We start from the raw sequence: 27,682 nt of genomic DNA on the forward strand, positions 1-27,682 counted from the left end.
AGTAAACACTACAGTAATACAGTATACAAGATAAACATGTTGCAAAGCAATATAGCTCCCAATTTCATACAGTAATACATGAAACATTTACTTGTTTCGCCTTTGTAAGGTTCTAAATAAGAGTAGAACTCACGGATGCTTAGTAATGCTCAAACTAAGTTTATTCACCCACTGGGTCATACAGCTGCATAAGACAAATAACATATTCCTCTACCTCCACCTCTACCTCTACCCCCACCTCTACCTCTACCTCTACCCCCCACCTCCACCTCTATCTCTACCTCTACCTCTACCCCCACCTCTACCTCTACCCCCACCTCTATCTCTACCTCTACCTCTACCTCTACCTCTATCCCCACCTCTACCTCTACCTCTACCCCCACCTCTTCCACCTCCACCTCTATCTCTACCTCTACCTCTACCTCTACCCCCACCTCTACCTCTACCTCCACCTCTATCTCTACCTCTATCTCCACCTCGACCTCTATCTCTACCTCCACCCCCACCTCAACCTCTCCTCCACCACTCTCTGCCAAGTTTGCTTCCATTGTTCTCCAAACACAGTTCTCACCTGTGTGCTTTTTATCCATACCAAAGGTCTGATTGCAAAGGGAACATTTATGCAATTAGTGTTTGCACATGTGAAGAGAGAAAGTGATCAATTGGTAATTGAGCTTAGCTTGTTGAACTGAGTTGCTTTTCATTTGCACACAAGATATTTTAGTTGTGAAGGTTGTGCCAAAGGTAGAGCATTGTGTGTTGTGTTTTGCCAAATGTTTGTTATAAAATTGTAGTCTGGGTGTAAAGCAAAACATGTGCCACTAGTATTACAGATGTGGTGTCTGGCACAATGACCCAAACCTATAAATTAGTTACAGGTTTGGGTCATTGTGCCTCATGGGCCAGTTTTAGTGTGTAAACAATTGGGAAAAACTAATATTGATAACCTTTTGACTAAAATGCTAAGAGTAACTAAGAGTGTTCCTCCTCTATGGCAGTTTCCCTCTGCACTTCCTTCATTATGTGTACTGCTGGTCAGGTGTATTTACACCTGCCTTAAGAAAGGCTCTAGCTCTGTGTTGTAAGTAACAGTGACGTACAGACCTATAACCTAACAAAGGAGATCACGCTGGTGCCCTTTAAAAAGACTCCAACACTGATCTAAAGGTCCTTCTGTGTTTCACTCTGACACGACATGTCAGTTTGTATCACTTCTGCTGGGAAAAATGCAGGATGCAACTCAAACAATGACTGATTACATTATAATATAATAGTAGGTTTAAAATGTAACATCACTGTATATACATACTGTAGACATTAACATTGAACAGAACACAATTCATTTCTTTAGTCTTTCTGCTGCATATATTCATTCATTCATAGATTTCTCTAGAAAAGTCTGCTATGAAAATCAACTGTAATTTCCTTGTGTGAATCAGCTGATGAGTGCATGCCATGGGGTGTCTCTCTCTGCATGTGTTCTGTTCTGAATAGGGCCTGACTGACTGTTATTACCTTTCTGCTCCACAGACTCTTCCGGAGATCTGCTCCGAACAGGACGAAATGGATTTCCTGATGGAGGCGCTGATTATGAGGTGGACTAGGCTGGAACACACAGGGCCTCATCCACTTCTACTCTCTCACTCACTCACTCACTCACTCACTCACTCACTCACTCACTCACTCACTCACTCACTCACTCACTCACTCACTCACTCACTCTCTCTCTCACTCTCACACACTCTCACTCTCACACACTCTCACACTCTCTCTCTCACACACACACACACACACACACACACACACACACACACACACACACACACACACACACACACACACACACACACACACACACACACACACACACACACACACACACACACACACACACACACACACACACACACACACACACACACACAGTAACATAGTGTAGCATATGAGTGGGGCGGACGACACCCAGACACTGTCATACTGTCATACCATCACTTAGCTCTTGGCAGTCTAATCTGATGCCATGTTTTGTTTTGTGACTCTCCTCATTCACTGCTTATTTTGGCAAAAATCTTACCAGCTGTTGTTTATCATAGAGAGTCAGGTAATTCATCTGTCTCACCTCCAAATGGAGCTCTGCTGAAAGCATTAAAAAGCATCTCTGTCGAGCAGACGCTGTCGGTCTAAGACAGGCACAACAGAGTATATAATGAGTAGCCTGGGGTAAATTGGGCCCTGGAGTGTTTCCTGGTGATTTAATAATACTAGACACAGCCTAGACATAAACACAGACACATTCATTAATATGTTGATGCCACCACACCATATCACACACAACTTGTAAAAAACAGTCCTGTACCCTAAAGCCATTACAGCTGGTGTCTGGCCAACTCTCCTAGCCTGAGGTACAGAAGTGTATTCACCACCACTGTTCTTGTGTGTCCACAGTAAGTTCAGCCACCAGAACATAGTGCGCTGCATCGGGGTGAGTCTGCAGATCCTGCCCCGTTGTATCCTCCTGGAGCTGATGACTGGAGGCGATATGAAGAGCTTCCTGAGACAGAACCGACCCAAAACGGTCGGTAGCAGAGTGTCTCTCAGCTGCCTGAAGTGTTCAACAGCCCTATGGGTCTGTTAGTAGTAATGGTTTTGTGTGTGTGGTGTTTTTTCAGAGTCAGAGCTCCTCCCTCACCATGCTGGAGCTGCTACATGTGGCCAGAGACATCGCCTTCGGCTGCCGCTACCTAGAAGAGAACCACTTCATCCACAGGTTACCATGTCCTCCTACCAAACCATTAGCCTTTTGTATACAGTATTCATACTACATAAAGAGGTATTCAATGTTGTTTGTTATGTGTTTCAGAGATATAGCTGCCAGGAATTGTTTGCTGACCTGCCCTGGACCAGACCGAGTGGCTAAGATAGGAGACTTTGGAATGGCGCGTGACATATACAGGTATACTTAACCACCAGTTCTCTCTGTCCCAGTACCATGCTGCTTGTTGCTTCAGTTCAGCATCCCCCAAAAAGGATCTTAACGCCTTGTGATGTTTCATTTCTCCATTCTGTGTTTTTCCCAGCTAATATCTCAACATATCTGTTGGATCAGTCTCGTCTCCACGCAGTGAAGACTTGAGCGTACTATTCACATTTAGTTATAGAGGCGTTTCAGACACTAACCATGACTCATTCTCCTCCACAGGGCCAGCTACTACAGAAAGGGTGGCCGTGCCATGCTGCCCGTCAAGTGGATGCCGCCAGAGGCCTTCATGGAGGGCATCTTCACCTGCAAGACTGACACCTGGTAACCCATTCACTCTATTACATGATGTATCCAAACTGTAGTTGAATGACCAGTAGCAGTACATACAGTTCCTTCAGAAAGTATTCATACCCCTTGAAGTATTCCACATTTTGTTGTGTTACAGACAGAATTTGTTTATTTAGCCATCTACACACAATGACAGTGAAAACAGGTTTTTAGACATTTTTTCTAATTGATTGAAAATGAAATACAGATGTATCTCATTGACATAAGTATTAACAACCATTTGCAATGACACTCCAAATGGTGCTCAGGTGCATCCCGTTTCCTGTGGCCAACTCAAATTGTTTGAACATGATTTAGAAAGAAACACGCCTGTTTATATAAGGTCCCACAGTTGACAGTGCATGTCAGAGCAGAAACTATACCATGAAGTCCAATAACTGTCTGTAGATCTCAGAGATATAATTGTGATGAGTAATATCTGGGAAAGGGTATAAAACAATGTCTAGTGTTGAAAGTTTCCAAGAGAAGAGTGGTCTCCATCATTGGGAAATGGAAGAAATATAGAACTACCCAGACTCTGCCTACAGCTGGCTGTCCAAAAAAACTGAGCAACCGGGCAAGAAGGACCTTGGTCAGGGAGGTGACCAAGAAGCTAATGACCACTATGACAGAACTACAGAGTTCATTGGCTGAGATGGGAGAACCTGCCAGAAGGACAACAGTCTCTACAGCACTTCACCAATCTGTGCTTTATGGGAGACTGGCCAGACGGAAGCACATGACAACACGCCTGGAGTTTGCAAAAAGGTACATGAAAGACTCTGAGATCATAAGGCAAAAGATTCTGTGTTCTGATGAGAAAAAAATTGAACTCTTTGGCCTGAATGCAAAGTGCTTTGTCTGGCGAAAACAAGGCACAGCTTATTTCCGGTCTAACACCATCCCTACCCTGAAGCATGGTGGTGGCAGCATCATGCTATGGGGATGCCTTTCAGAGGCAGGGACCGGGAGACTGGTAAGGATAGAGGGAACAATGCATGGAGACAAATACGGACAAATACAGAGTGAATACAATGATTTAGGTTCCATCTGGATAATAACCACAAGCATACATCCAAAGCAACACTGGAATTGCTTCAGACCAAGAATGTGAAAGACCTTGAGTGGCCCAGCCACAAAGGCCAGACTTCAATGCCATTGAAAGACTCCCCTCTCCCTTCAAAAAAATCCCCAAATCCAGATGTGCAAAGCCAATACAGACATACCCAAGACGACTCAAAGCTGTAATCGCCGCCAAAGATGCTTCTAGAAAGTATTGACTCGGGATGTGAATACTTATGTAAATGAGATATTTCTGTATTTCATTTTCAATAGATTTGGAAAAATGTCTAAAAACATGTTTTCACTTTGTCATTATGGGAAATCCATTGTTTATTCAGGCTGTAACATAACAATATGTGGAATAAGTCGAGGGGTATCAATACTTTCTGAAGCAGCTGATTTCTCATATCAACTATTTTTTCTGACCTCTGCTCTCCCTCTGCAGGTCGTTTGGTGTACTGCTCTGGGAGATTTTCTCTCTAGGCTACATGCCTTATCCCTGCAAAACCAACCAGGAGGTTCTGGAGTTTGTGACAAGTGGGGGGAGGATGAACCCCCCTAAGAGCTGTCCCGGGCCTGTGTGCGTAAATCAGATTGAGCTAATGGAGAGTTAATTCTCTTGACGGGAGTTTATAATGGATTTAGGTCCGTTGCAAGGCCAATATGCAGTTTTAGACTTAAATCCGTGATTCAGTTGGCTTTTCTCCAACTCTCTTCTGTAGGTACAGGATCATGACTCAGTGCTGGCAGCACTGCCCTGAACACAGACCCAATTTCTCCACCATTCTGGAGAGGATCAACTACTGCACTCAGGTACTGACCCACTGGCAGCCAGGGATGCATTTTCTTCACAAGACTCACCATACATATTCACTGTTTTCTATTCTCTCTCTTTTCTTTTGCCCAGGACCCTGATGTGATCAACACGCCCCTGCCTGTGGAGTACGGTCCTACAGTGGAGGAGGAGTTGAGCACTGTGATCCGCCCTGACACCCCAGGCAGTCTGACCCCTCTGCTGCTGGGCCACACTGCCTCCCAGGAGTTCTCTCCTCAAATGAGCAGTCTGGGTCTGGGCCTGGGCATGGGTCCCACGTCGCTGCCCCAGCCCCACAATCCCTGTCTGCTGCGGCCCCAGCAGCTACCTCAGGAGGTAGCCTCCTACCGAGAGGCCCTGGAGCCCTGCTGGGCCGAGCCTGTTCCTGCTCCGGGTCCAGGTGTCTGCCCTGGAGCCTGGCTCCACCCCGAGCCCCTCAACTGGCCCTGCTCCAGGGACAGCTCCTTCGCAGGCAGCCAGAGGCTAAAAAACAAGACAAAGAACCTGTGGAACCCAACCTATGGCTCCTGGGTGCTGGAGAGCTTTGGTCGGGGGAAGGCAGCCCTATCTCATACCAAGTCCATGCCCCTGTCCAGCAGCTACTCCGCCCCCCAGGCAGGTACCCCTACCTCTGACTGCACCGACTCTGGGTGCGATGGCAGTAGCGGCCTCCCTGTCCCCAGCAGTCTGTGCTCCTCGTCCCCCTTCCCAGCCTGCCAGGCCCTCTCTGCTCCACAGCCCCAGGGTGCGCCCAGCCTCAGCCTGGCGTCCTCCCGGAAGGGCCAAGCAGGGGGAGCCAGTGGGGGCCAAGCCCTGGGTATGGACTTGGCTAAGCTGCAGAGCTTCCCCTGTGGCAATGTCAACTATGCCTACGATGAGCAGAGCTATGAGGCAGAGAGCCTGCCCCTGGTGGTGCCCAAAGGCCCAGAGCAATGCCCCAGCACCAGTGCCAGCACCAGCTGTGCCCCCAGCACCTCTTTCTCCTCCTGCTTCTCCTCCTGCTCAGGGGCAGGCCTGGGTGCGGCCTCTTCCTGTATGCCCAAACTGCTACTGAAGCGCCACGCCAGCTACGGACACGAGGATGTGAGGAGACACACCAAGCCTGAGAAACCCACCCGGGACAGAGACTCAGGCTTCTCTCTGTCTGAGGACCTCAGTGTCACCCCTGTCTAACCCTGGCCCCTGGGGGAGCGGAGCAGAACACTGGAACAGACCCCACACCTCACTGGCCATGCACAGGAACACACTATTGTGTAGCTTTGGTATTACTGATGATGCTTTGTAGTTAGTGTAGACGGTGAGAGATTTATATGAAAGTCCAACAGTAGCAAGAAAACACAACAGGTTAAAGACAGAAGGAGATGCTGCTTTGCCAGGAGACAGGTAGCATGTTCTATTCCTGAGGTGGAATGTGACACAGCCCAAGAAGGTCGTCACTGGCACAAAAGCACATCCAAGCCTCAGAGGATTTATAGGCCCTAGCTGGAGTCATCTGCAATGTCTGGCATCCATTCAAATGTTGTTGAAGCTCCTCTGGTTCGGGGATTTTTTGTTAATCCATTCCTTTCTGTGTTTATAACATTGCCTTGTAAGGTTTACACTGGAATGAATGACTGGAATTGACTGCTAAATCAATACTGTGAAAACATACAGGAAGCTATGGTTGCCTATGCAGGTGATGGACAAAGCAGAAAGGAGATTTTAAGTATGTGTGAAAGTGCTGTGATGGGTACTGAGTAGACCAGAGAGAGTGTATGAACTTGTGATCACAATTATAATTACTTGTGCTATCTACTGTTCTCTATCTGGCTCATAAGCAAAAGTTAATCTCTTGTTTAGAATTGTCATAGTTATTTTGTAGATAGCATTTACATTTTATTTAGTCATTCCACACTTATTTTCTTAATACTTTAGTCTGTTCTACCGTATTATACGCGTTGTCTACTAATACTTACTGAAGAGGGTTTTAGAGACACCAAGAGCAGAGAATGTGATAGTAGAAGCCCCTCTGTCATTTGTCCATCTTGTTCCAACACAGAACATTTTAATACAACTAACTTTCACCTTGGCTACACCAAAAGATGAAATGCTATTATTTGACATTGGAATTTAAACTGTACTAACTCATTACATTTGTAGCAGTTATACTTAATTTATAACGTGTTTTTGTATATGTTTAAGTGTCTTGTAGTTGATCACTGCCATTGGGTCTGCCAGAGCACTAGTTGGTGTTTGTGATGTAGTACTCTACAGTACATCTTACACTCCATAGGGGGCAGCACTCTCATGAAATACCAAACAGTTTGTGTGTGTTTTCTACTAGAGGGCTTGCTTGCTGTTTACTTTTTGATTTCTCAGTATTTATGACACAAGATAACATTTATTATTGTTATGAGCTGTTAAAGCAGTACGGTTGCTGATATACATGTATGCTTTTTACTCTGGAATAAAGCACACTGGTTACAATAATGGTATGTCACGATAATGTTCCATGATGCACTTTGTAGCCACCTCAAAGTCTGATGATATTTCTGACTGTAGCCTAAAGGTGGACAAGTTTTGTCATGCTCTTGACAACTTCACTATTACTCATGATTTGTAAATCTGCTGAGACCTTGAGGGATTGTGTTTCTTTTAGGATCCTCTATATATTACAGTGAAGAAAACCCCCTATCCTGATTCTACCTGGTAAGGTAAAATTTCCTAAAAAAATGTTTGTCTGTGTAAACAATTGCATTTTAGTTCACATGGTTTCCTTTGAATATTGTGTCAAGGCTTAAATTCCACAGATCTAAAGTTGAGTGCCTCAACACAGAAGAACAAAGGCTAGAAACAATGCAATATACTTGTTCTTGTATACTTCTACCCCAAATAAATTAAATATTTCTCTCCTTTGTGTTTTGATAAGTGTTTTATAATACAGCAAGACATATTTTTACTTGTACATATGAAAAAACTCCCAATACACAACCATATTCTAACTCATTGGGACAAGGCAATAGTGTTTTTCTGAGGTTAGTCTCATGGACTGTCATAATACAATACTTGCTACAATACTTGCGTGATTCATTTTTCATTCATCTTTCGTCATGATAATGAGATGATCCTAAAGACGCACTGGTGTAAGTAACTGTATTAGAATACAGTATGCCTAATGTCTTCAATAAAGTTTGAAAACAAAAAAAATAAAATAAGAACATGCTTGATTATCAAAAACTGAAATCAATCAAATCTAATGACACCTTGGAATATGGAATGGGTTGGATTTCTATGCAATACTGTCCCTTACATCGATAGTATTGTATGGCTTTCTAGAATATACAGGCATTACAATCACAGGTTTGTGTCTGTTCATTCATTTGCATTCATTAAAATTCCCCTAAAATGTATAGTTTGTTCACAAGGCACAGACATACTTTAAAAAACGCAATCCCTTATCTCCATGCTACAATAGCTTCAACAATACGCTGAGATACAATTTGTTGTGCTGAATAAGCTGGAAGTTTGATTTACACAGTATGTATACTTTGTGATTGAGGGGACCCTTGAGACTGTATATTACTGCCAAGGTCCTGTAACTACTGGAATGGGGTAGTCCGATCCCTCCCAGGTGGTCATAGCTTAAAGGTACTCATTACTTCCTTCACTAGTTCCTTTGTTAGTCAAAGAGCCCAGTGTCCTCATCAGGTTGTCCAGTCCCCACATGTATCCGTCCTCTCGGTTGCCCTCCTGCCAGGGTATGGAGTGGTCCAGAGTCTGTCCCTCTGGTAAAGCTGTAGTCTTGCCGAAGTCAATGAGCCAAACCTCAGCTCGGTCAGTGTGGTCATGAATGAAGAGGAGGGAGCTCCCAATCACCTTGGAGAGAGAAGATGTGTACTCATTACAATAACCACTGGGCACACACTGGTTGAATCATCAGTGTTTCCACATCATTTCAATGAAATTACATTGAACGGATGTGCAATAGACGTTGAATTGACATTTTTGCCCAGTGTGTATTATCATTTATATTATTTACCGGTAAACCTCATAAAAGCTCTTAGATGTGTTTAATATATCTAGTGGGATGAACAAATGTCAACAGAAAACAGGTGCAGATGAACTAAAGCTTCTATATTCACCTCGTGTCTCTTGAAGAACTCCGATGACATCAGGGCTTGTTGAATTTTTGCTAGTTTACTCAGGTAGGAATTCTGTATTAGAGAGGCAATACGATTATTCTGGCTGTAGAGTTGAGACTTGGGAAACTCCCTTGATAAATTCCTTAAACCAATAGAGGTTATATGTCTTGGTCGTTCAATTCTATTTGCTATCTGTCATTCCAACAGGATCTACTGTAGTGTATAATGCCATTTGGGTTGCTCATCATATCCAAATATTTACCAATGTGTATCACTTTTCATGAGATTTTACAAAAGACAGGTAAAGTCAAACCAATTTGTTTGATTGTTCAAGTATTCACTTGACATAAGACAGGTATATGTACTGTATGTCTCTACTTGTCAAAAATCAGCAAACCATGCAAATGAATGCGGATGCAACACAATAACAGGTAAGACTAGTAGCTGTCAACCTACTAGTATGTTTGTGTTGTTTGTGGCAAAGTCCCTGAAGATCTGAGTGATATCCTCCTTAGACCGGGTCTTCTTGAAATCCGTATGACACGTCCCGTCAGCTTTCTGAGAGAAGGAACGGTCAATATGTTGAAAAGCAGCACTGTCCACGTGCAACAGGGTCAAGGCTCCGACATTACTTTATTGCATACAGTATGTAATGAACTTCACATGAAAAACTGTCAAATGAACCATGAAAAAAGGTTTTAGTCCAGGAATAAGCCTTTTGTATACGTTCTGTTTTAATTTAAAAGGGATCTCTGTGGTTGCGTTTTGAGTGAACACTGACTGAATTGCTTCCTTCATGTTGACACTCAGGTTGATACGTGGGTACTTGCTTTGATTCCTTCGATGCGGAAGCCCAGTGTGTGTGTGGAGCTGAGGGTCTCTCTCCACTGCATGTAGCGGGGTTTGGTGACGGCCCTCTGGAGTTGCTCCTGGGGGCTGGGGGCCTCACTGTCCACCTCCAGCATCTTGTCAAACAGGTCCCTACGGAGCTTAGGCCGCTCTCGGGCTCGCACCACCTCCTCCTCCAGATACGTCCTGAGGAGAGGACAACAGGGAGACACGCTGAGGGGCCATGACACTATTTAGCACCATCACGGCTAAGTGACAATTCATTTGGTCTTGTTGTGTATGATGATAGCTGAGTGGCATTACAGACAATGGCATGTTATACTTAAGCAATAAGGCCCGGGGGGGTGTGGTATATGGCCAATATACCATGGCTAAGGGTGGTTCTTCTGCTTGACGCAAAGAGGAGTGCCTGGATACAGCCCTTAGCCTTGGTATATTGGCCACATTCCACAAACCCGTAAGGTGCCTTATTGCTGTTATAAACTGCTTACTAACGTAATTAGAGCAGTAAAAATAAATGTTTTGTCATACCAGTGGTATACCACGGCTGTCAGCCAATCAGCATTCAGGGCTCGAACCACCCAGTTTATAATGTGACCTTTGTATGCTTTAGATGGTAGAATTGACTTTCTAAGGTTTCTATTCAACCTGTATCACTGAAGTGTTACAGATTACACAATAGAAATGTAAAGGTAATGTAGGATTGATCTGACATATGCAGCGGTTACCGTAATGGAAGTCTCCGCTAACGCGGGAACATTGCCTTTACTTTTAAATCATGCTGAAACGCTGAACTTCCGCTATGCGGATTCAATAGAACCCTACGTCTTACTTGGTAGAGTCCTATGTTCAGTGAATTTCAGTTTCATTCTGAACTTCCTCTGTATAAAAAAAGGAAGCAAGGAGGACACTCCAAAGTACACAGCATCACTGTTTAACTGGTTGATAGTATGAGTGTTTGTTAGCAGTAGGTGAGAGAGCTTGGGTGGTTGTGTGTGTTTGTCAAAAGGGAGTCACCAGGGACACCCTGTGCCTGCACCCCATCTCCCCACTGTGTGTGTGTGTGTGTGTGTGTGTGTGTGTGTGTGTGTGTGTGTGTGTGTGTGTGTGTGTGTGTGTGTGTGTGTGTGTGTGTGTGTGTGTGTGTGTGTGTGTGTGTGTGTGTGTGTGTGTGTGTGTGTGTGCGCGTGGTGCGTGCGTGCGTGCGTGCGTGCGTGCGTGCGTGCGGTTCTTTCTGGCTGTGTACAGGAAACATGTGGCTCAGTAGTGACGGCCTCTCTGTGTGCCTTGACGCCCCACCGGCTGTGTGTGGCAGGAAGTCCTCAGAGAACCAGTAACAACAGGTGTTTTATCAAGAGCAAACAGAACAGGTTGACAGTCTGTATGTTCTACTATCAGGAGCACTGACGTGTAAGAGGGATATAGATAAATTACAGTAGTCCAACAATGATTTGTTAGTATTTCCTCAAAATTGCTTAATCCTGCTATAGGGCCAGACATATGTAGTGTTCTACACATTATTATAGAACAGACATACTGCTGCTCCCTACTCACTACTGCTGCTCCCTACTCACTACTGCTGCTCCCTACTCACTACTGCTGCTCCCTACTCACTATTGCTGCTCCCTACTCACTACTGCTTCTCCGTACGCACTATTGCTGCTCCATCTGTACTCACTACTGCTGCTCCCTACTCACCTAGCTGCTCCCTACTCACTACTGCTGCTCCCTACTCACCTAGCTGTCCCGACTCACTACTGCTGCTCCCTGCTCACTACTGCTGCTCCCTACTCACTATTGCTGGTCCCTACTCACTATTGCTGCTCCATCCGTACTCACTACTGCTGCTCCCTACTCACCTAGCTTCTCCCTGCTCACCTCGCTGCTCCCTACTCACTACTGCTGCTCCCTACTCACCTAGCTGCTCCCTACTCACTACTGCTGCTCCTTACCCTCCGTAGCTGCTCCCTACTCACAACTGCTGTTCCGTACTCACCGAGCTGCTCCCTGCTCACCGAGCTGCTCCCTACTCACTACTGCTGCTCCCTACTCACCTAGCTGCTCCCTACTCACTACTGCTGCTCCTTACCCCCCGTAGCTGCTCCCTACTCACAACTGCTGCTCCCTACTCACCTGCTGCTGTCACTACCGACTCACTGCTACTCACTACTGCTGCTCCCTACTCCCTGCTCACTACTGCTGCTCCCTACTCACTACTGCTCCCTCACTACTGCTGCTCCCTACTCACTACTGCTCCCTGCTCACTACTACTGCTGCCCTACTCACTACTGCTGCACTACTCACCTGCTGCCCTACTCACCTAGCTGCTCCTGCTCACTACTGCTGCTCCATACTCACCTAGCTGCTGCTCCTACTGCTGCTCACCTAGCTGCTCTCTACTCACTACTGCTGCTCCTTACCCCCGTAGCTGCTCCCTACTCACAACTGCTGCTCCCTACTCACGACTGCTGCTCCCTACTCACTACTGCTGCTGCTCCTATTCACTCCCTACTCACCTAGCTGCTCCCTACTCACTACTGCTGCTCCCTACTCACCTAGCTGTCCCGACTCACTACTGCTGCTCCCTGCTCACCTAGCTGCTCCCTGCTCCCTACTCACTGCTCATTGCTGGTCCCTACTCACCTAGCTGCTCCCTACTCACTACTGCTGCTCCATCCCTACTCACTACTGCTGCTCCTACTCACCTAGCTGCTCCCTGCTCCCTGCTCACCTCGCTGCTCCCTACTCACCTACTGCTGCTCCTCACCTAGCTGCTCCCTACTCACTGCTGCTCCCTAGCTGCTCCCTACTCACCTAGTTGCTCCCTACTCACTGCTGCTCCCTGCTCACCTAGCTGCTCCCTGCTCACCTAGCTGCTCCCTACTCACTACTGCTGTTCCGTACTCACCTAGCTGCTCCCTGCTCACACCTGCTCCCTTCTCACCTAGCTGCTCCCTACCAAGCTGCTCCTGCTCACTACTGCTGCTCCCTAGCTGCTCACCTAGCTGCTACTCACCTGCTGCTCCCACTACCTGCTGCTCCCCTCACTACCTGCCCGTATTCACCTAGCTGCTTCCTGCTCACTACTCACACTACTGCTGCTGCCCTACTGCTCACCTAGCTGCTCCCTACTCACCTAGCTGCTCCCTACTCACCTAGCTGCTCCCTACTCACTACTGCTGCTCCATACTCACCTAGCTGCTCCCTGCTCACCTAGCTGCTCCCTGCTCACTACTGCTGCTCCCTGCTCACCTAGCTGCTCCCTGCTCACTGCTGCTCCCTGCTCACCTGCTGCTCCCTACTCACCTAGCTGCTCCCTACTCACTACTCACTACTGCTGCTCCCTGCTCACTACTGCTGCTCCCTCACCTAGCTGCTCCCACTCACCTAGCTGCTCCTGCTCCTACTCACTCACCTAGCTGCTCCCTACTCACTACTGCTGCTCCCTACTCACCTAGCTGCTCACCCTGCTCCTCACTACTGCTGCTCCATACTCACCTAGCTGCTCCTGCTCACCTAGCTGCTCCCTACTCACCTAGCTGCTCCCCTCACTACTGCTCACACCTAGCTGCTCCCTGCTCACTACTGCTGCCCATACTCACTAGCTGCTGCCCTACTCTACACTACTGCTGCTCCCCTACTCACGACTGCTGCTGCTCCCTACTCACTACTCACTACTGCTGCTCCCTACTCACTACTGCTGCTCACTACTGCTGCTCCCTACTCACTGCTCACCTGCTGCTCCCTACTCACTACTGCTGCTCCCTACTCACACCTACTCACCTAGCTGCTCCTTACCCCCCCCTGCTCACTACTGCTGCTCCATACTCACCTAGCTGCTCCCTGCTCACCCTAGTTGCTCACCTAGCTGCTCTGCCTAGCTAGCTGCTCCCTGCTCACCTAGCTGCTCCCTGCTCACCTAGCTGCTCCCTACTCACTACTGCTGCTCCGTACTCACCTAGCTGCTCCCTGCTCACTACTGCTGCTCCCTTCTCACCTAGCTGCTCCCTGCTCACCAAGCTGCTCTCTGCTCACTACTGCTGCTCCCTACTCACCTAGCTGCTCCCTACTCACTACTGCTGCTCCGTACTCACCTAGCTGCTCCCTACTCACTACTGCTGCTCCATACTCACCTAGCTGCTCCCTGCTCACCTAGTTGCTCCCTACTCACCTAGCTGCTCCCTGCTCACCTAGCTGCTCCCTGCTCACCTAGCTGCTCCCTACTCACTACTGCTGCTCCGTACTCACCTAGCTGCTCCCTGCTCACTACTGCTGCTCCCTTCTCACCTAGCTGCTCCCTGCTCACCAAGCTGCTCTCTGCTCACTACTGCTGCTCCCTACTCACCTAGCTGCTCCCTACTCACTACTGCTGCTCCGTACTCACCTAGCTGCTCCCTGCTCACCTAGCTGCTCCCTGCTCACTACTGCTGCTCCGTATTCTCCTAGCTGCTTCCTGCTCACTACTGCTGCTCTCTACTCACTACTGCTGCTCCCTACTGCTGCTCTCTACTCACTACTGCTGCTCCCTGCTCACCTAGCTGCTCCCTGCTCACCTAGCTGCTCCCTACTCACCTAGCTGCTCCCTACTCACTACTGCTGCTCCATACTCACCTAGCTGCTCCCTGCTCACCTAGTTGCTCCCTACTCACCTAGCTGCTCCCTGCTCACCTAGCTGCTCCCTGCTCACTACTGCTGCTCCCTACTCACCTAGCTGCTCCCTACTCACTACTGCTGCTCCGTACTCACCTAGCTGCTCCCTGCTCACCTAGCTGATCCCTACTCACCTAGCTGCTCCCTACTTACTACTGCTCTCTACTCACGACTGCTGCTCCCTACTCACTACTGCTGCTCTCTTACCTCACTCCCATCTTGCAGTCCATGACACTGGGTCTATCAAAGTTGACTAGTAGATCAGTCATATGTAGGAAGGGATCACCATCCCTCTCCACCACACCATAATATCCTGGTACAAAGTCCTGGAGAACGTCTCCCTGCAGCCTCTCAAAACACAGCTTCTCATTCTCAGAGAACTTCTTCAGAATGGTGCCTTCACCGCCAGCTTTGAAATTACCTGGAAAAGATAAGCACTGACATTCCACAGCAAACCACTAACGACTGACATTTTCCGATGGAATCTGACATTGTGTGTAATGGGTTAGTATTGTATCAAAGTGGCCAGTAGTATACAGTACTGTCTGTGTCATGTGCTTTATTTTGTGTGGAAGATGTACAGTACACATCATCTTACATTAGTGCTTGGTTCTTGGTATGCTGCTGTGATAGGTGAGGGATCACGTCCATGGTGACTGTGTTTTACCTTTGTGTCCAGCTAGTTGAACCCAGGACAGGTTTCTTCTTTGTGGGGAAACAAAAGGCCAGTTGACAATAGTCTTTATCTTCCACCAGGGTTTGCTCTGCTGAAGAAGGACCAAGCACAGGAACAGTCAGCTTTACCTCTATGGAGTATCTGTGTCATTATCAACCAGGCAGAGACACTGTCCTCAAGCCAGCGCTCAACAGTAGGCTGTATGTAAATGAAGTTGTACAACGATAATGATCATGTTTTGAATTCAGTTGATGACAGACAGCTGTCTAAATCACTTGGCCACTGTTAATTGGGTCATTTGTTACTGTACGTCATTAACCCTAGCTTCATGTCCTCATCCAGGCTCAACTCGAATCCTAGCCTCAAATCTAACCCTGACCCTTAACCCTGGCCTCATCCGCAAACATATTAGTCTCTTTGCTACATGTTGTCATTTCTATGGAACTCACATTTCCCTACCAGCCGCTGTGTATAGTCGCACTTGACTGACTTGCTGTTGCCATGTGCATTTGCATTAAGACACAGTCATGGAGATCTTGTTCAACGAGATCTGGATGATTCAGGCATAGAAATGATGCCATTGTTTCCCCATGTGTGATGAGATGTTGAGTGAGTCACACATCATGTTCACAGCAGACATGCTTCACAGACAGAAAAGTACTTAGCATGTGCTTGATTACACAGAGATGACACATAATGTTATTTTTGAGATAGATTTCACCATAGCTAGATGTACAGTGATTCAGGGTTATGACCAAGACAGAGGTCAGAGGTATGTCAGTATGCTGAGATCACAGTAAAAGGAAGAAGAGCCCTGGTCATTGGATTCATGAAAGAACGACTCATTCTGTTGAGCCTACACACTCAAAGCCAATAACAGATCCCACAGCCACTCTGAAATGTCAAGTGGTATGCTCCACTCACTGGTGGTGTTGATGTGGTGTATAAAGTTGAATTGTTATTGTAATAATAGTCGGCTGTGTGGGTGTCATATTTCCACACAGGCCTTCAACACTCTCTCAAACACATAATAGTGACAACCTATTAATCAACATGTATTTTTAAAAAGCCCTGTGCTCTGTCAAGAGAAAGAAATATGAACATATAGCCCCTCCATTTGTGGCTACACAGTTATTCTAAAAAAAGTCGTGTAAAATATGAAGTAGAATTTCAACATTGTGGAACGTGTTTCAATTCCTGAAAATAAATGCTACATTTTAACTGTATGAGGCGTGTTCTCTCACAAACTACAATACAACGCAATGTTTGTAAAAATGTTTATTTCTATAACCCTCTAGATAATACATTCCTGGTTAGTTCTGGGACACACCTTACTTTGTAAAGCCGGGCCTAATGTGGTTGACAGACTGACAGAAAATAAGGCGTCTACTATCAGCTGCAAATAGAGCCTACTACATAATGAACTCGACCAATTACAATGTCATAACAGTAACAAGAACAGGAACAGGGGAGTAACAATTGTGTATGATTCACTCAAGCTGTTGATTCACTCAATACTGTATGATTCGCTCAAGCTGTTGATTCACTCAATACTGTATGATTCACTCAAGCTGTTGATTCACTCAATACTGTATGATTTACTCGGTTTCTCAACCTGGCACATTATAATATGAACAAGCATTAGCATACACATATTTGACAAATGGCTAGCATCGATAAATGTGATGTCATAAAAATTCAAGCCTCTTTTTCACTACAAGTCACTGTCATACTAGAAATACAGAGAACTGATAACTTAGTGTACAAAGTAGGACTATTCTTTCTGTGATGAAAGGTCAAATCCTAAATGTCAATGTGGCTGAAATTGGCACACAACCATTTGTCATAGACTCATAGGACAATGGGGGTGGCTTGTACTGCAAGTGTGGGGCTGACTGGACACTCTATCTGCTATAAACAAAGGGTGTAGAGAGTTAATGCAAACTCTATTTTCAGAACAGGGAGACACTTTTTTCCATTACCATTGTTTGTTTTGAATGACTAGAAAGATCAATAAAAGGGTTGGGTTTGAGAGCTTTTCAAGTGGCCTGTCATACTGACATGCCCCCACTGAGCAGTGAGCACCACAATGTACACAACCTTCCCTTCCAGCAGGGCCAGACGATGTGTATTCAGTGTGTTTAAAGGAAGTTGACAGCTTAGAGCCTTCTATGGAGCTGGCTGAGCATAGTTCTGAAGAGTTACACAGAGGTACAAAGTAGAGGTCGACCGATTATGATTTTTCAACGCCGATACCAATAACGATTATTGGAGGACCAAAATTTGTAATAATGACAATTACAACAATACTGAATGAACACTTATTTTAACTTAATATAATACATCAATGAAATCAATTTAGTCTCAAATAAATAATGAAACATGTTCAATTTGGTTTAAATAATGCAAAAACAAAGTGTTGGAGAAGAAAGTAAAAGTGCAATATGTGCCATGTAAGAAAGCTAACGTTTAAGTTCCTTGCTCAGAACATGAGAACATATGAAAGCTGGTGGTTCCTTTTAACATGAGTCTTCAATATTCTCAGGTAAGAAGTTTCAGGTTGTAGTTATTATAGAAATTATAGGACTATTTCTCTCTATACGATTTGTATTTCATATACCTTTAACTATTGGATGTTCTTATAGGCACTTTAGTATTGCCAGTGTAACAGTATAGCTTCCATCCCTCTCCTCACCGCTACCTGGGCTCGAACCAGGAACACATCGACAACAGCCACCCTTGAAGCATCGTTACCCATCACTCCACAAAAGCCGCGGCTCTTGCAGAGCAAGGGGAACAACTACTCCAGGTTTTGAAACGCTATTAGCGTGCAACCCGCTAACTAGCTAGCCATTTCACATCGGTTACACCAGCCTAATCTCGGGAGTTGATGGGCTTGAAGTCATAAACAGCGCAATGCTTGAAGCACAGCGAAGAGCTGCTGGCAAAACGCACGAAAGTGCTGTTTGAATGAATGCTTACGAGCCTGCTGGTGCCTACCATCGCTCAGTCAGACTGCTCTATTAAATCATAGACTTAATTATAACATAATAACACACAGAAATACGAGCCTTAGGTCATTAATATGGTCGAATCCGGAAACTATCTCGAAAATAAAACGTTTACTCTTTCAGTGAAATACGGAACAGTTCCGTAGGTGGCATCCATAAGTCTAAATATTCCTGTTACTGCACAACCTTCAATGTTATGTCATAATTCTGGCAAATTTGTCCGCAATGAGCCAGGCGGCCCAAAATGTTGCATATACCCTGACTCTGCATGCAATGAACGCAAGAGAAGTGACACAATTTCACCTGGTTAATATTGCCTGCTAACCTGGATTTTTTTTAGCTAAAAATGCAGGTTAACAAATATATACTTCTGTGTATTGATTTTAAGAAAGGCATTGATGTTTATGGTTAGGTACACGTTGGAGCAACGACAGTCCTTTTTCGCGAATGCGCACCGCATCGATTATATGCAACGCAGAACACGCTAGATAAACTGGTAATATCATCAACCATGTGTAGTTATAACTAGTGATTATGATTGATTGATTGTTTTTTATAAGATAAGTTTAATGCTTGCTAGCAAGTTCCCTTGGCTTCTTACTGCATTCGCGTAACAGGCGGGCTCCTTGTGAGGCAGGTGGTTAGAGCGTTGGACTAGTTATCCGAAAGTTTGCAAGATTGAATCCCTGAGCTGACAAGGTAAAAATCTGTCGTTCTGCCCCTGAACAAGGCAGTTACCCCACCGTTCCTAGGCCGTCATTGAAAATAATAATGTGTTCTTAACTGACTTGCCTCGTTAAATAAAGGTGTAACAAAAATATCATATATTTTTTTAATTGTCAAAATCGGCGTACAAAAATACCGATTTCCGTTTGTTATGAAAACTTGAAATCGGCCCTAATTAATTGGCCATTCCGATTAATCGGTCGACCTCTAGTACAAAGCCACTGATGTCGGAGACAAAGTCAAATATGGCTTCTGACAACAAGCAGATACAGAGGCCTTAGAAGTCGTACATGTTTTTACTGTTCACAAGTGACATTATTTGAAAAATTTGTTGGATCATCATATACACAACAAAATCTTCAGTGTTAAAAAACCCCACAGAGTGTGTTAAATCAACACTGAAAGTGTTGAGTCTGTGGACCCCTATAGACATCGGAACAATGTTAAATTAACACACTGCTTAGTGTAAAGCCAAATATTTCCCAGAGTGCCTTACCTTTCGAGTCCTGAGGTACGGCCTGAGGTATGAACTTTTATGCACTCATAACTGACCTTTGTACCACTACAGTGAAAAGTGTTTGTACCCCTTTAGGAAAAAATCGGAACCTTTTTTTCTGAGCGTGTAATAAAATGACCTGAAATTCATGGTTTATAGGCCACATCAGGCCTGCAAGTCACATTATGCTGGTTTAGGGAAAGGGGATACCTAGTCTGTTGCACAACTGAATGCATTCAACTGAAATGTGTCTTCCACATTTAACCCAACCCTTCTGAATCAGAGATTGCAAGGTGCAAGGTGATGTGAAAATCCTATAGGAATCCAGCCAGTGTGGGGATATCCAACTTTTTGAATTTTGTATCATACACAACCTGTATTCAAAATGACTGCCAGGGTTGGGAAGGCTAAGCTATGAGACTACCTAAAGCATCTAAACTGGGACAACCATTTCAGTAATGGGTGCAGCAATAATTCTAAGTAACATATTTGATTCATTTAGAAAATGTTGTAATTTATATTTGAGTAGCATAAGATTAATTGATTAATAAATCAATGTACATGCAAAAACATAGATATTGATACAAACAATTCAAAAAATCTATCTACAATAGAGCATGCCGGGAAATATGATAATGATGTCAAGGTTTTGGTTCAAAGTAATGTATGAGTTTCAGGCCCCTGTATTAGGATAAAACAAGGCCCTCAAAATAAGGCTTTATGAAATACGTATGGTACTGTGTTAAAAAAATATGTTTTATGACAACATATTTGCTTAGGATCTCACTTGGTGAAGTGCGTAGTACTGAAAGTGGATGAATGCAACAACCATGACTCTCTCTTGCCTAGTTAAATAAAGGTTAAATAAATACAAAAAAATAAAATAAATGTTCCGGTGTCTCAATACTGTTGATTTAACACTCACATTTTTGTTTGTTTTTAACACTGGAGAATTTGCTGTGTTGTTATTCACAGCTACTTTTATGTTCTAGGGTTTAAAACTATGGTATTGTCCTGAAATCACAACTGTATCACTACTTTATCAATGCAAGTCATCAGTCAAGTGTTGAAGTCAAATACAGCACCACCCTCAGTCCTCCTGAATCATAGGTCAGGTGTACAGCAGCACCTGTATTCTGTGCTAAAAGACAATGCTAAAACAAGATGGCCGCCTCATACGAGAGACCAGGGTGGTTTCAAACTTTTTGAAGACCATCATACATGAAGGGGTATACTCAATTAAAGGAAAATTCCACCCAAAAACTAACTTTTGGCATTTGTTTCATTAGTTGCATTAGTCCATTGTTGTCCCAAAATGTTTTGCTTGTTGGCACTCAAGTTTTCAAGATATGTAACTTTCAAAATAAAAAAAATCATCACATGATGCAAAATCCATCATACAGGGCTAATTTCTGTATTTTGAAAGTTACATATCTTGAAAACTTGAGTACCGACAAGAAAACATTTTGAGACTATGTCAACAATGGACTAATGGAACAAATACCAAAATATTGTTTTTGGGTGGAGTTTTCATTTAAGATGGGGGGTAATCTAATTCCTTTCCACTTCTGTGTTGTCTCACAGACAACTCGATTCATGTCTGAAGATTACCTTTAAGATAGGCCAATAGTTAGCTATCTGACATGATCACAAACAAGTCAAAATAAACCATTAGAGTATGTAAAATGTCAGAATAATATTAGTAGAGAGAATTATTTCTTTCAGCTTTTATTTCTTTCATCACAATCCCAGTGGGTCAGAAGTTTACATACACTCAATTAGTATTTGGCAGAAATGCCTTTAAAAATGCTTAATTGGGTCAAACGTTTCGGGTAGCCTTCCACAAGCTTCCCACAATAAGTTGGGGGAATTTTGGCTCATTCCTCCTGACAGAGCTGGTGTAACTGAGTCAGGTTTGTAAGCCTCCTTGCTCGCACACGCTTTTTCAGTTCTGCCCACAAATTCTCTATGGGATTGCAGTCAGGGCTTTGTGATGGCCACTCCAATACCTTGACGTTGTTGTCCTTAAGCCATTTTGCAACAACTTTGGAAGTATGCGTGGGGTCATTGTCTATTTGGAAGACCCATTTGCGTCCAAGCTTTAACTTCCTGACTGATGTCTTGAGATGTTGCTTCAATATATCCACATAATTTTCCTACCTCATGATGCCATCTATTTTGTGAAATGCTCCAGTCCCTCCTGCAGCAAAGCACCACCGCAACATGATGCTGCCACCCCTGTGCTTCACGGTTGGGATGGTGTTCTTCGGCTTGCAAGTATCTCCCTTTTTCCTCCAAACATAACGATGGTCATTATGACCAAACAATTCTATTTTTGTTTCATCAGAGCAGAGGACATTTCTCCAAAAAGTATGATCTTTGTCCCCATTGCAAACCGTAGTCTGGCATTTTTATGGCGTTTTTGGATCAGTGGCTTCTACCTTGCTGAGCTTCCTTTCAGGTTATGTCGATATAGGACTCGTTTTACTGTGGATATAGATACTTTTGTACCTGTTTCCTCCAGCATCTATACAATGTCCTTTGCTGTTGTTCTGGGATTGATTTGCACTTTTCGCACCAAAGTACGTTCATCTCTAGGAGACAGAACACATCTCCTTCCTGAGCGGTATGATGGCTGCAAGGTCCCATGGTGTTTATACTTGCATAGTATCGTTTGTACAGATGAACGTGGTACCTTCAGGCGTTTGGAAATTGCTCCGAAGGATGAACCAGACTTGTGGAGGTCTACAATTTTCTTTTTGAGGTCTTGGCTGATTTCTTTTGATTTTCTCATTATGTCAAGTAAAGGGGCACTGGGTTTGAAGGTAGTCCTTGAAATACATCCACAAGTACACCTCCAATTCAATCAAATTATGTCAATTAGCCTATCAGAAGCTTCTAAGCCATGACATAATTTTCTGGAACTTTCCAAGCTGTTTAAAGGCACAGTCAACTTAGTGTATGTAAACTTCTGACCCACTGGAATTGTGATACAGTGAATTATAAGTTAAATAATCTGTCTGTAAACAATTGTTGGAAAAATTACTTGTGTCATGCACGAAGTAGATGTCCTAACCGACTTGCCAAAACTATAGTTTGTTAACAAGAAATGTGTGGAGTGGTTGAAAAACTAGTTTTTCGGGACGCTAGCGTCCCAACTCGCCAACAGCCAGTGAAATTGCAGGGCTCCAAATTCAAAACAACAGAAATCTCATAATTAAAATTCCTCAACCATACAAGTATTTTACACCATTTTAAAGATACACTTCTCGTTAATTCAACCACAGTGTCCGATTTCAAAAAGGCTTTTCGGCGAAAGCAGAACATATCATTATGTTAGGTCAGCAACTAGTCACAGAAAGCATTCAGCCATTTTCCAACCAAAGAGAGGTGTCACAAAAAGCATAAATACAGATAAAATGAATCACTAACCTTTGACGATCTTCATCAGATGACACTCCCAGGCCTCAATGTTCCACAATACATGTATGTTTTGTGTGATCAAGTTCATATTTATATCCCAAAACCTCAGTTTACATTGGCGCCATGTTCAGAAATTCCTCCAAAACATCCGGAGAAATTGCAGAGCCACATCAAATAACAGAAATACTCATCATAAACTTTGATGAAAGATACATGTTTACACATAGAATTAAAAATAAACTTGTTCTTAATGCAACCGATGTGTCAGATTTCAAAAAAGCTTTACGGCAAAAGCACAATATTCAATAATCTGAAAACAGCGTTCAGCCACAAAAGCAAGCCATAAAGTTACCCGCCAAATTGTGGAGTCAACAAAAGTCATAAATAGCATTATAAATCTTCACTTACCTTTTCTGATCTTCGTCAGAATGCACTCCCAGGACTCCCACTTCCACTAGAAATGTTTGTTTTGTTCGACTACGTCCATATTTATGTCCATATACCTCCGTTTTGTTCGCGAGTTTAGTTCACAATTCTAAAGACACAATGCGAGAGCGCAAAATCCAGACTAACAGTTAAAAGAGTTCCATTACAGTTTTTAGAAACATGTCAAACGATGTTAACAATCAATCCTTAGGATCTTTTTATAATAAATCTTCAATAATATTCCAACCGGACAATAGCGTATTCATTACAGAGGAAAAAGAAGGAATGGCGTGCCCGCATGACCGCGCAGTAAACAACTGATTGGCCTCAGCCTAGTCCACTTGTTGAAACAGCTCTTATTCGACACCCTTCCACAATAGAAGCCTCAAACAACTTTCTAAAGACTGTTGACATCTGCTGGAAGCCTTGGGAAGTGCAATCTGGCCCCATAGACACAGCATATTGGATAGGCAATCACTTAAATGAAACTACAAACCTCAGATTTCCTACTTCCTGGTTGGATTTGTCTCAGGTTTTCGCCTGCCATATGACAGTTTTAGAAACTTCAGAGTGTTTTCGATCCAATACTACTAATAATATGCATATATTAGCATCTGGGACAGAGTAGCAGGCAGTTTACTCTGGGCACCTTATTCATCCAAGCTACTCAATACTGCCCCCCTGTCACTAAGAAGTTAATGACTCCAACCTAAGTGTATGTAAACTTCCGACTTCAACTGTATAAGGACACCGAGGTCCGGACATCTGTAATTATTTTAATTTATAAATATATATATATTTATTTTTTGGGGAACTTAGTCGGGTCTCAACTTACTGTTGAGAGTTAGAATAGTAGAATACACAAGGTGCAACTTTGAAACTTGGTAGTGCATCAGCAGATTTCCTCTTGTTATGTCACCCAATGACAGTCACTCAATTAGCCCATGGCCATGTCAGATAACATTTGTTAGATTGGTTAATTAGTCTACTTAGTCTTGCCAAACTTGTAGTAATTACCAACTAGGCACCTGCCCTGGGGCCCTGACTTCCAGAGAGACACCATTCATTTTGTTAGTCACTCTCACTCAGATATCATATTAACATGGCATAAGTCATGACAAAATGTGTAGAATTGCATAAAATTAGCTTGTAAAACCTCAAAAAAATCTCCCCATCCCATTGCAAAATGTGCAAAATTGGCCGATTAATTAGGGCCAATTTCAAGTTTTCATAACAATCGGAAATTGGTATTTTTGGGCGCTGATTTCCGATGATCTTTTAAATTTAAATGTTATTTTTTTATAACTTTTATTTAACTAGACAAGTCAGTTAAGAACACATTCTTGTTTTCAATGACTGCCTATGAACTGTGGGTTAACTGCCTTGTTCAGGGGCAGAACGACAGATTTTCACCTTGTCAGCTCAGGGGTTCCAATCTTGCAACCGCACAGTTAACAAGTCCAATGCTCTAACCATTGCAATCCACGAGTAATCTGCCTGTTACGCGAAGGCAGTAGAAGCCAAGGTAAATTGCTAGCTAGCATTAAAATGATCTTATAAAAAACAATCAATCATAATCACTAGTTATAACTACTAATCCAGTTTAGCAGGCAATATTAACCAGGTGAAATTGTGTCATTTCTCTTGCGTTCATTGCACGCAGAGTCAGGGTATATGCAAGTTTGGGCTGCCTGGCTCATTGCGAACTAATTTGCCAGACTTTTACATAATTATGACATAGATTTAAGGTTGTGCAATGTAACAAGAATATTTAGACTTAGGGATGCCACCCGTTAGATAAAATACCGAACGGTTCCGTATTTCACTGAAATAATAAATGTTTTGTTTTCGAAATGATAGTTTCCGGATTCGATCATATTAATGACCAAAGGCTCATATTTCTGTGTGTTATTACGTTATAATTAAGTCTGATTTGATAGAGCAGTCTGACTGAGCAGCAGCAGGCCCGTAATCATTCATTCAAACAGCACTTTCGTGCGTTTTGCCAGCAGCTCTTCGCAAGCACAGCGCTGTTTATGACTTCAAGCCTATCAGCCTAATGGCTGGTGTAACCAATGTGAAATAGCTAGCTAGTTAGCTGGGTGTGCGCTAATACTGTTTCAAACGTCACTCGCTTTTAGATTTGGAGTAGTTATTCCCCTTGCGCTTCAAGGTCCGCGGCTTTTGTGGAGCGATGGGTAACGATGCTTCAAGTGTGGCTGTTGTCGATGTGTTCCTGGTTCGAGCCCAGGGAGGGGCGAGGAGGGAGACGGAAGCTATACTGTTACACTGGCAATACTATAGTGCCTATAAGAACATCCAATAGTCAAAGGTATATGAAATACAAATGGTATAGAGAGAAATAGTCCTATAAATACAATATTAACTACAACCTAAAACCTCTTACCTTGGAATATTGAAGTCTCATGTTAAAAGGAACCACCAACTTTCATATGTTCTCATGTTCTGAGCAAGGAACTTAAACATTAGCTTTTTTACATGGCACATATTTTTACATGGCACATATTTTTATATGGCACATATTTTTATATGGCACATCTTACTTTCTTCTCCAACACTTTGTTTTAGCATTATTTAAACCAAATTGAACATGTTTCATTATTTATTTGAGGCTAAATTGATTTTACTGATGTTTTATATTAAGTTAAAATAAGTGTTAATTCAGTATTGTTGTAATTGTCATTATTACAAATGTAAAAAATAATAATAATAACCAATTGGCCGATTAATCGGTATCAGCTGTTTCGGTCCTCCAATAATACAAAGTTTGTATAACATTCACCAGTAAATCATGTTTTATAGTAGCCTCAGGCCGTATTGGCATTTCTAACGCACCAGACCATTTTTTCCTTGAGGCCCCCATTATTATCCAGATCATGATCATTTTGCACAAAAAATATAACAGGTTAGACAGGCCCACTAAGCAAAAGATTGACCAGCCCAAATGACCATCCAGTCTGCCCCCAGTTAGAATAGAATCCAATAGAATATAAGAGAATAGTCTAACTATTTCCCCCCAGAGTTACAGTGCTCTGGGTGTAATTGAGTGTAATTACAACGTAACAACAATATTACTGTATTTGAATGAAGAATAGTCTATACTCACTTCACTCGTGTCCTCACACAAATGTTCTAAAGTGATATTGCCCTTGCTCTTTGTCTCGTTGTCACTCAGAATGTCATCCTCTGACTCTTCCAACATGATGGAGGAACCTGTTGATGAGATCGAGGAGTTTGACAATTTCCGTCGCAGAGAGCCTTCCACATCAGCCCAATCCTCCTGCTGGATCTCCCGCGAGCAGCCTCCATCTGGGGTTATTGTCACCTGCGGTACACGGAGCGCCTCCATCATACTAGTTTGCACTTGAGTGGTGTTAAACTCAGATAACTTTACTTCTTTCACCTGGCAGAGTTCATCGCGAAGCTCAGATGCTCTGCGGCTTGTTCTGCGCTCTTTAACGAACCCATCACTAATACCAGCGCCAGACAGTCCTGCCTCCTTGGAGGCCTTTCTCCTCTTCTCTCTCTCCTTCGGCATTCGACTGATGAACGTGAGCGTGTTCACAACCGACGCGGTGTTATCAAAATTGTACGGCGCTACGATTGAATTTAACCGCTGTTAATCAAACGTGGCCATCTCAATACAGTAGGCCTACTATTTTTGAGTCCAAGTCTCAGTGTATTAAATATTGTGCAATACTGCAATAGGTTTTCATCTGTTTCGGCCACTGTCCGATAAAAACGAGACGTTTCAGGCGGTCGTCATCGGCGGTCCAATTTGCTGACTGGTGTTTTGGGGAACCCCTTTCCTTAGCTCACATCTCGTCGACAGTGTTAACCGAAGACACACGCTTTTATCTTCCGCATTGATTCCGTCTCTCTTCCTGGCAGAAATATATGGTCAGTGCAATCCGGTATCCTTGGGACGCCCATAAACACTAAACCTTAACTCACAACCTAAACCTTACCGTAACCCGTTTAAATATCAACTTCAATGGGGTAGGAACGTCCTAAGGATCCTACATAGCAAACCTTGTATTTGGAGTTTTCACGTTACTTCCTCATTCAGTCTTGCACTCTGCAAAACAGATATCACCCAC

The 27,682-nt window shown here is 43.7% G+C and overlaps 2 protein-coding genes and 1 long non-coding RNA gene across 4 annotated transcripts in view; 1 reads left to right on the forward strand and 2 right to left on the reverse strand.

Moving 5' to 3' along the window:
- The window catches only part of LOC118372812 (tyrosine-protein kinase receptor-like), an 86,665-nt gene extending 78,590 nt beyond the window's left edge, over positions 1 to 8,075 (forward strand). For both annotated transcript variants that reach the window (XM_035758814.2, XM_035758813.2), the window contains exons 22-29: positions 1,531 to 1,595; positions 2,446 to 2,575; positions 2,670 to 2,767; positions 2,861 to 2,953; positions 3,200 to 3,301; positions 4,815 to 4,949; positions 5,092 to 5,182; positions 5,277 to 8,075. In XM_035758814.2, the coding sequence (XP_035614707.1) occupies positions 1,531 to 1,595; positions 2,446 to 2,575; positions 2,670 to 2,767; positions 2,861 to 2,953; positions 3,200 to 3,301; positions 4,815 to 4,949; positions 5,092 to 5,182; positions 5,277 to 6,356 (1,794 nt within the window). In that variant the 3' untranslated portion in view covers positions 6,357 to 8,075. The remainder of the gene's footprint in view (positions 1 to 1,530; positions 1,596 to 2,445; positions 2,576 to 2,669; positions 2,768 to 2,860; positions 2,954 to 3,199; positions 3,302 to 4,814; positions 4,950 to 5,091; positions 5,183 to 5,276) is intronic.
- On the reverse strand, positions 8,076 to 27,682 carry LOC118372814 (inositol-trisphosphate 3-kinase A-like). The gene is made up of 7 exons (XM_035758816.2): positions 26,689 to 27,682; positions 15,471 to 15,567; positions 15,011 to 15,224; positions 10,135 to 10,339; positions 9,761 to 9,862; positions 9,305 to 9,376; positions 8,076 to 9,038 (listed from the first exon to the last, which is right to left on the reverse strand). Exons 1-7 carry the CDS (start codon positions 27,118 to 27,120, stop codon positions 8,805 to 8,807), a joined length of 1,356 nt encoding a protein of 451 aa, XP_035614709.1. The 5' UTR covers positions 27,121 to 27,682; the 3' UTR covers positions 8,076 to 8,804.
- Positions 13,370 to 14,848, reverse strand: LOC127913606 (uncharacterized). Its single transcript, XR_008086157.1, has 3 exons — positions 14,267 to 14,848; positions 14,054 to 14,072; positions 13,370 to 13,405 (listed from the first exon to the last, which is right to left on the reverse strand). It is a non-coding gene; the product is annotated as an uncharacterized LOC127913606 (long non-coding RNA).

The sequence above is a fragment of the Oncorhynchus keta genome, chromosome 29, assembly GCF_023373465.1.
Source record: "Oncorhynchus keta strain PuntledgeMale-10-30-2019 chromosome 29, Oket_V2, whole genome shotgun sequence".
Lineage (NCBI taxonomy): Eukaryota > Metazoa > Chordata > Actinopteri > Salmoniformes > Salmonidae > Oncorhynchus > Oncorhynchus keta.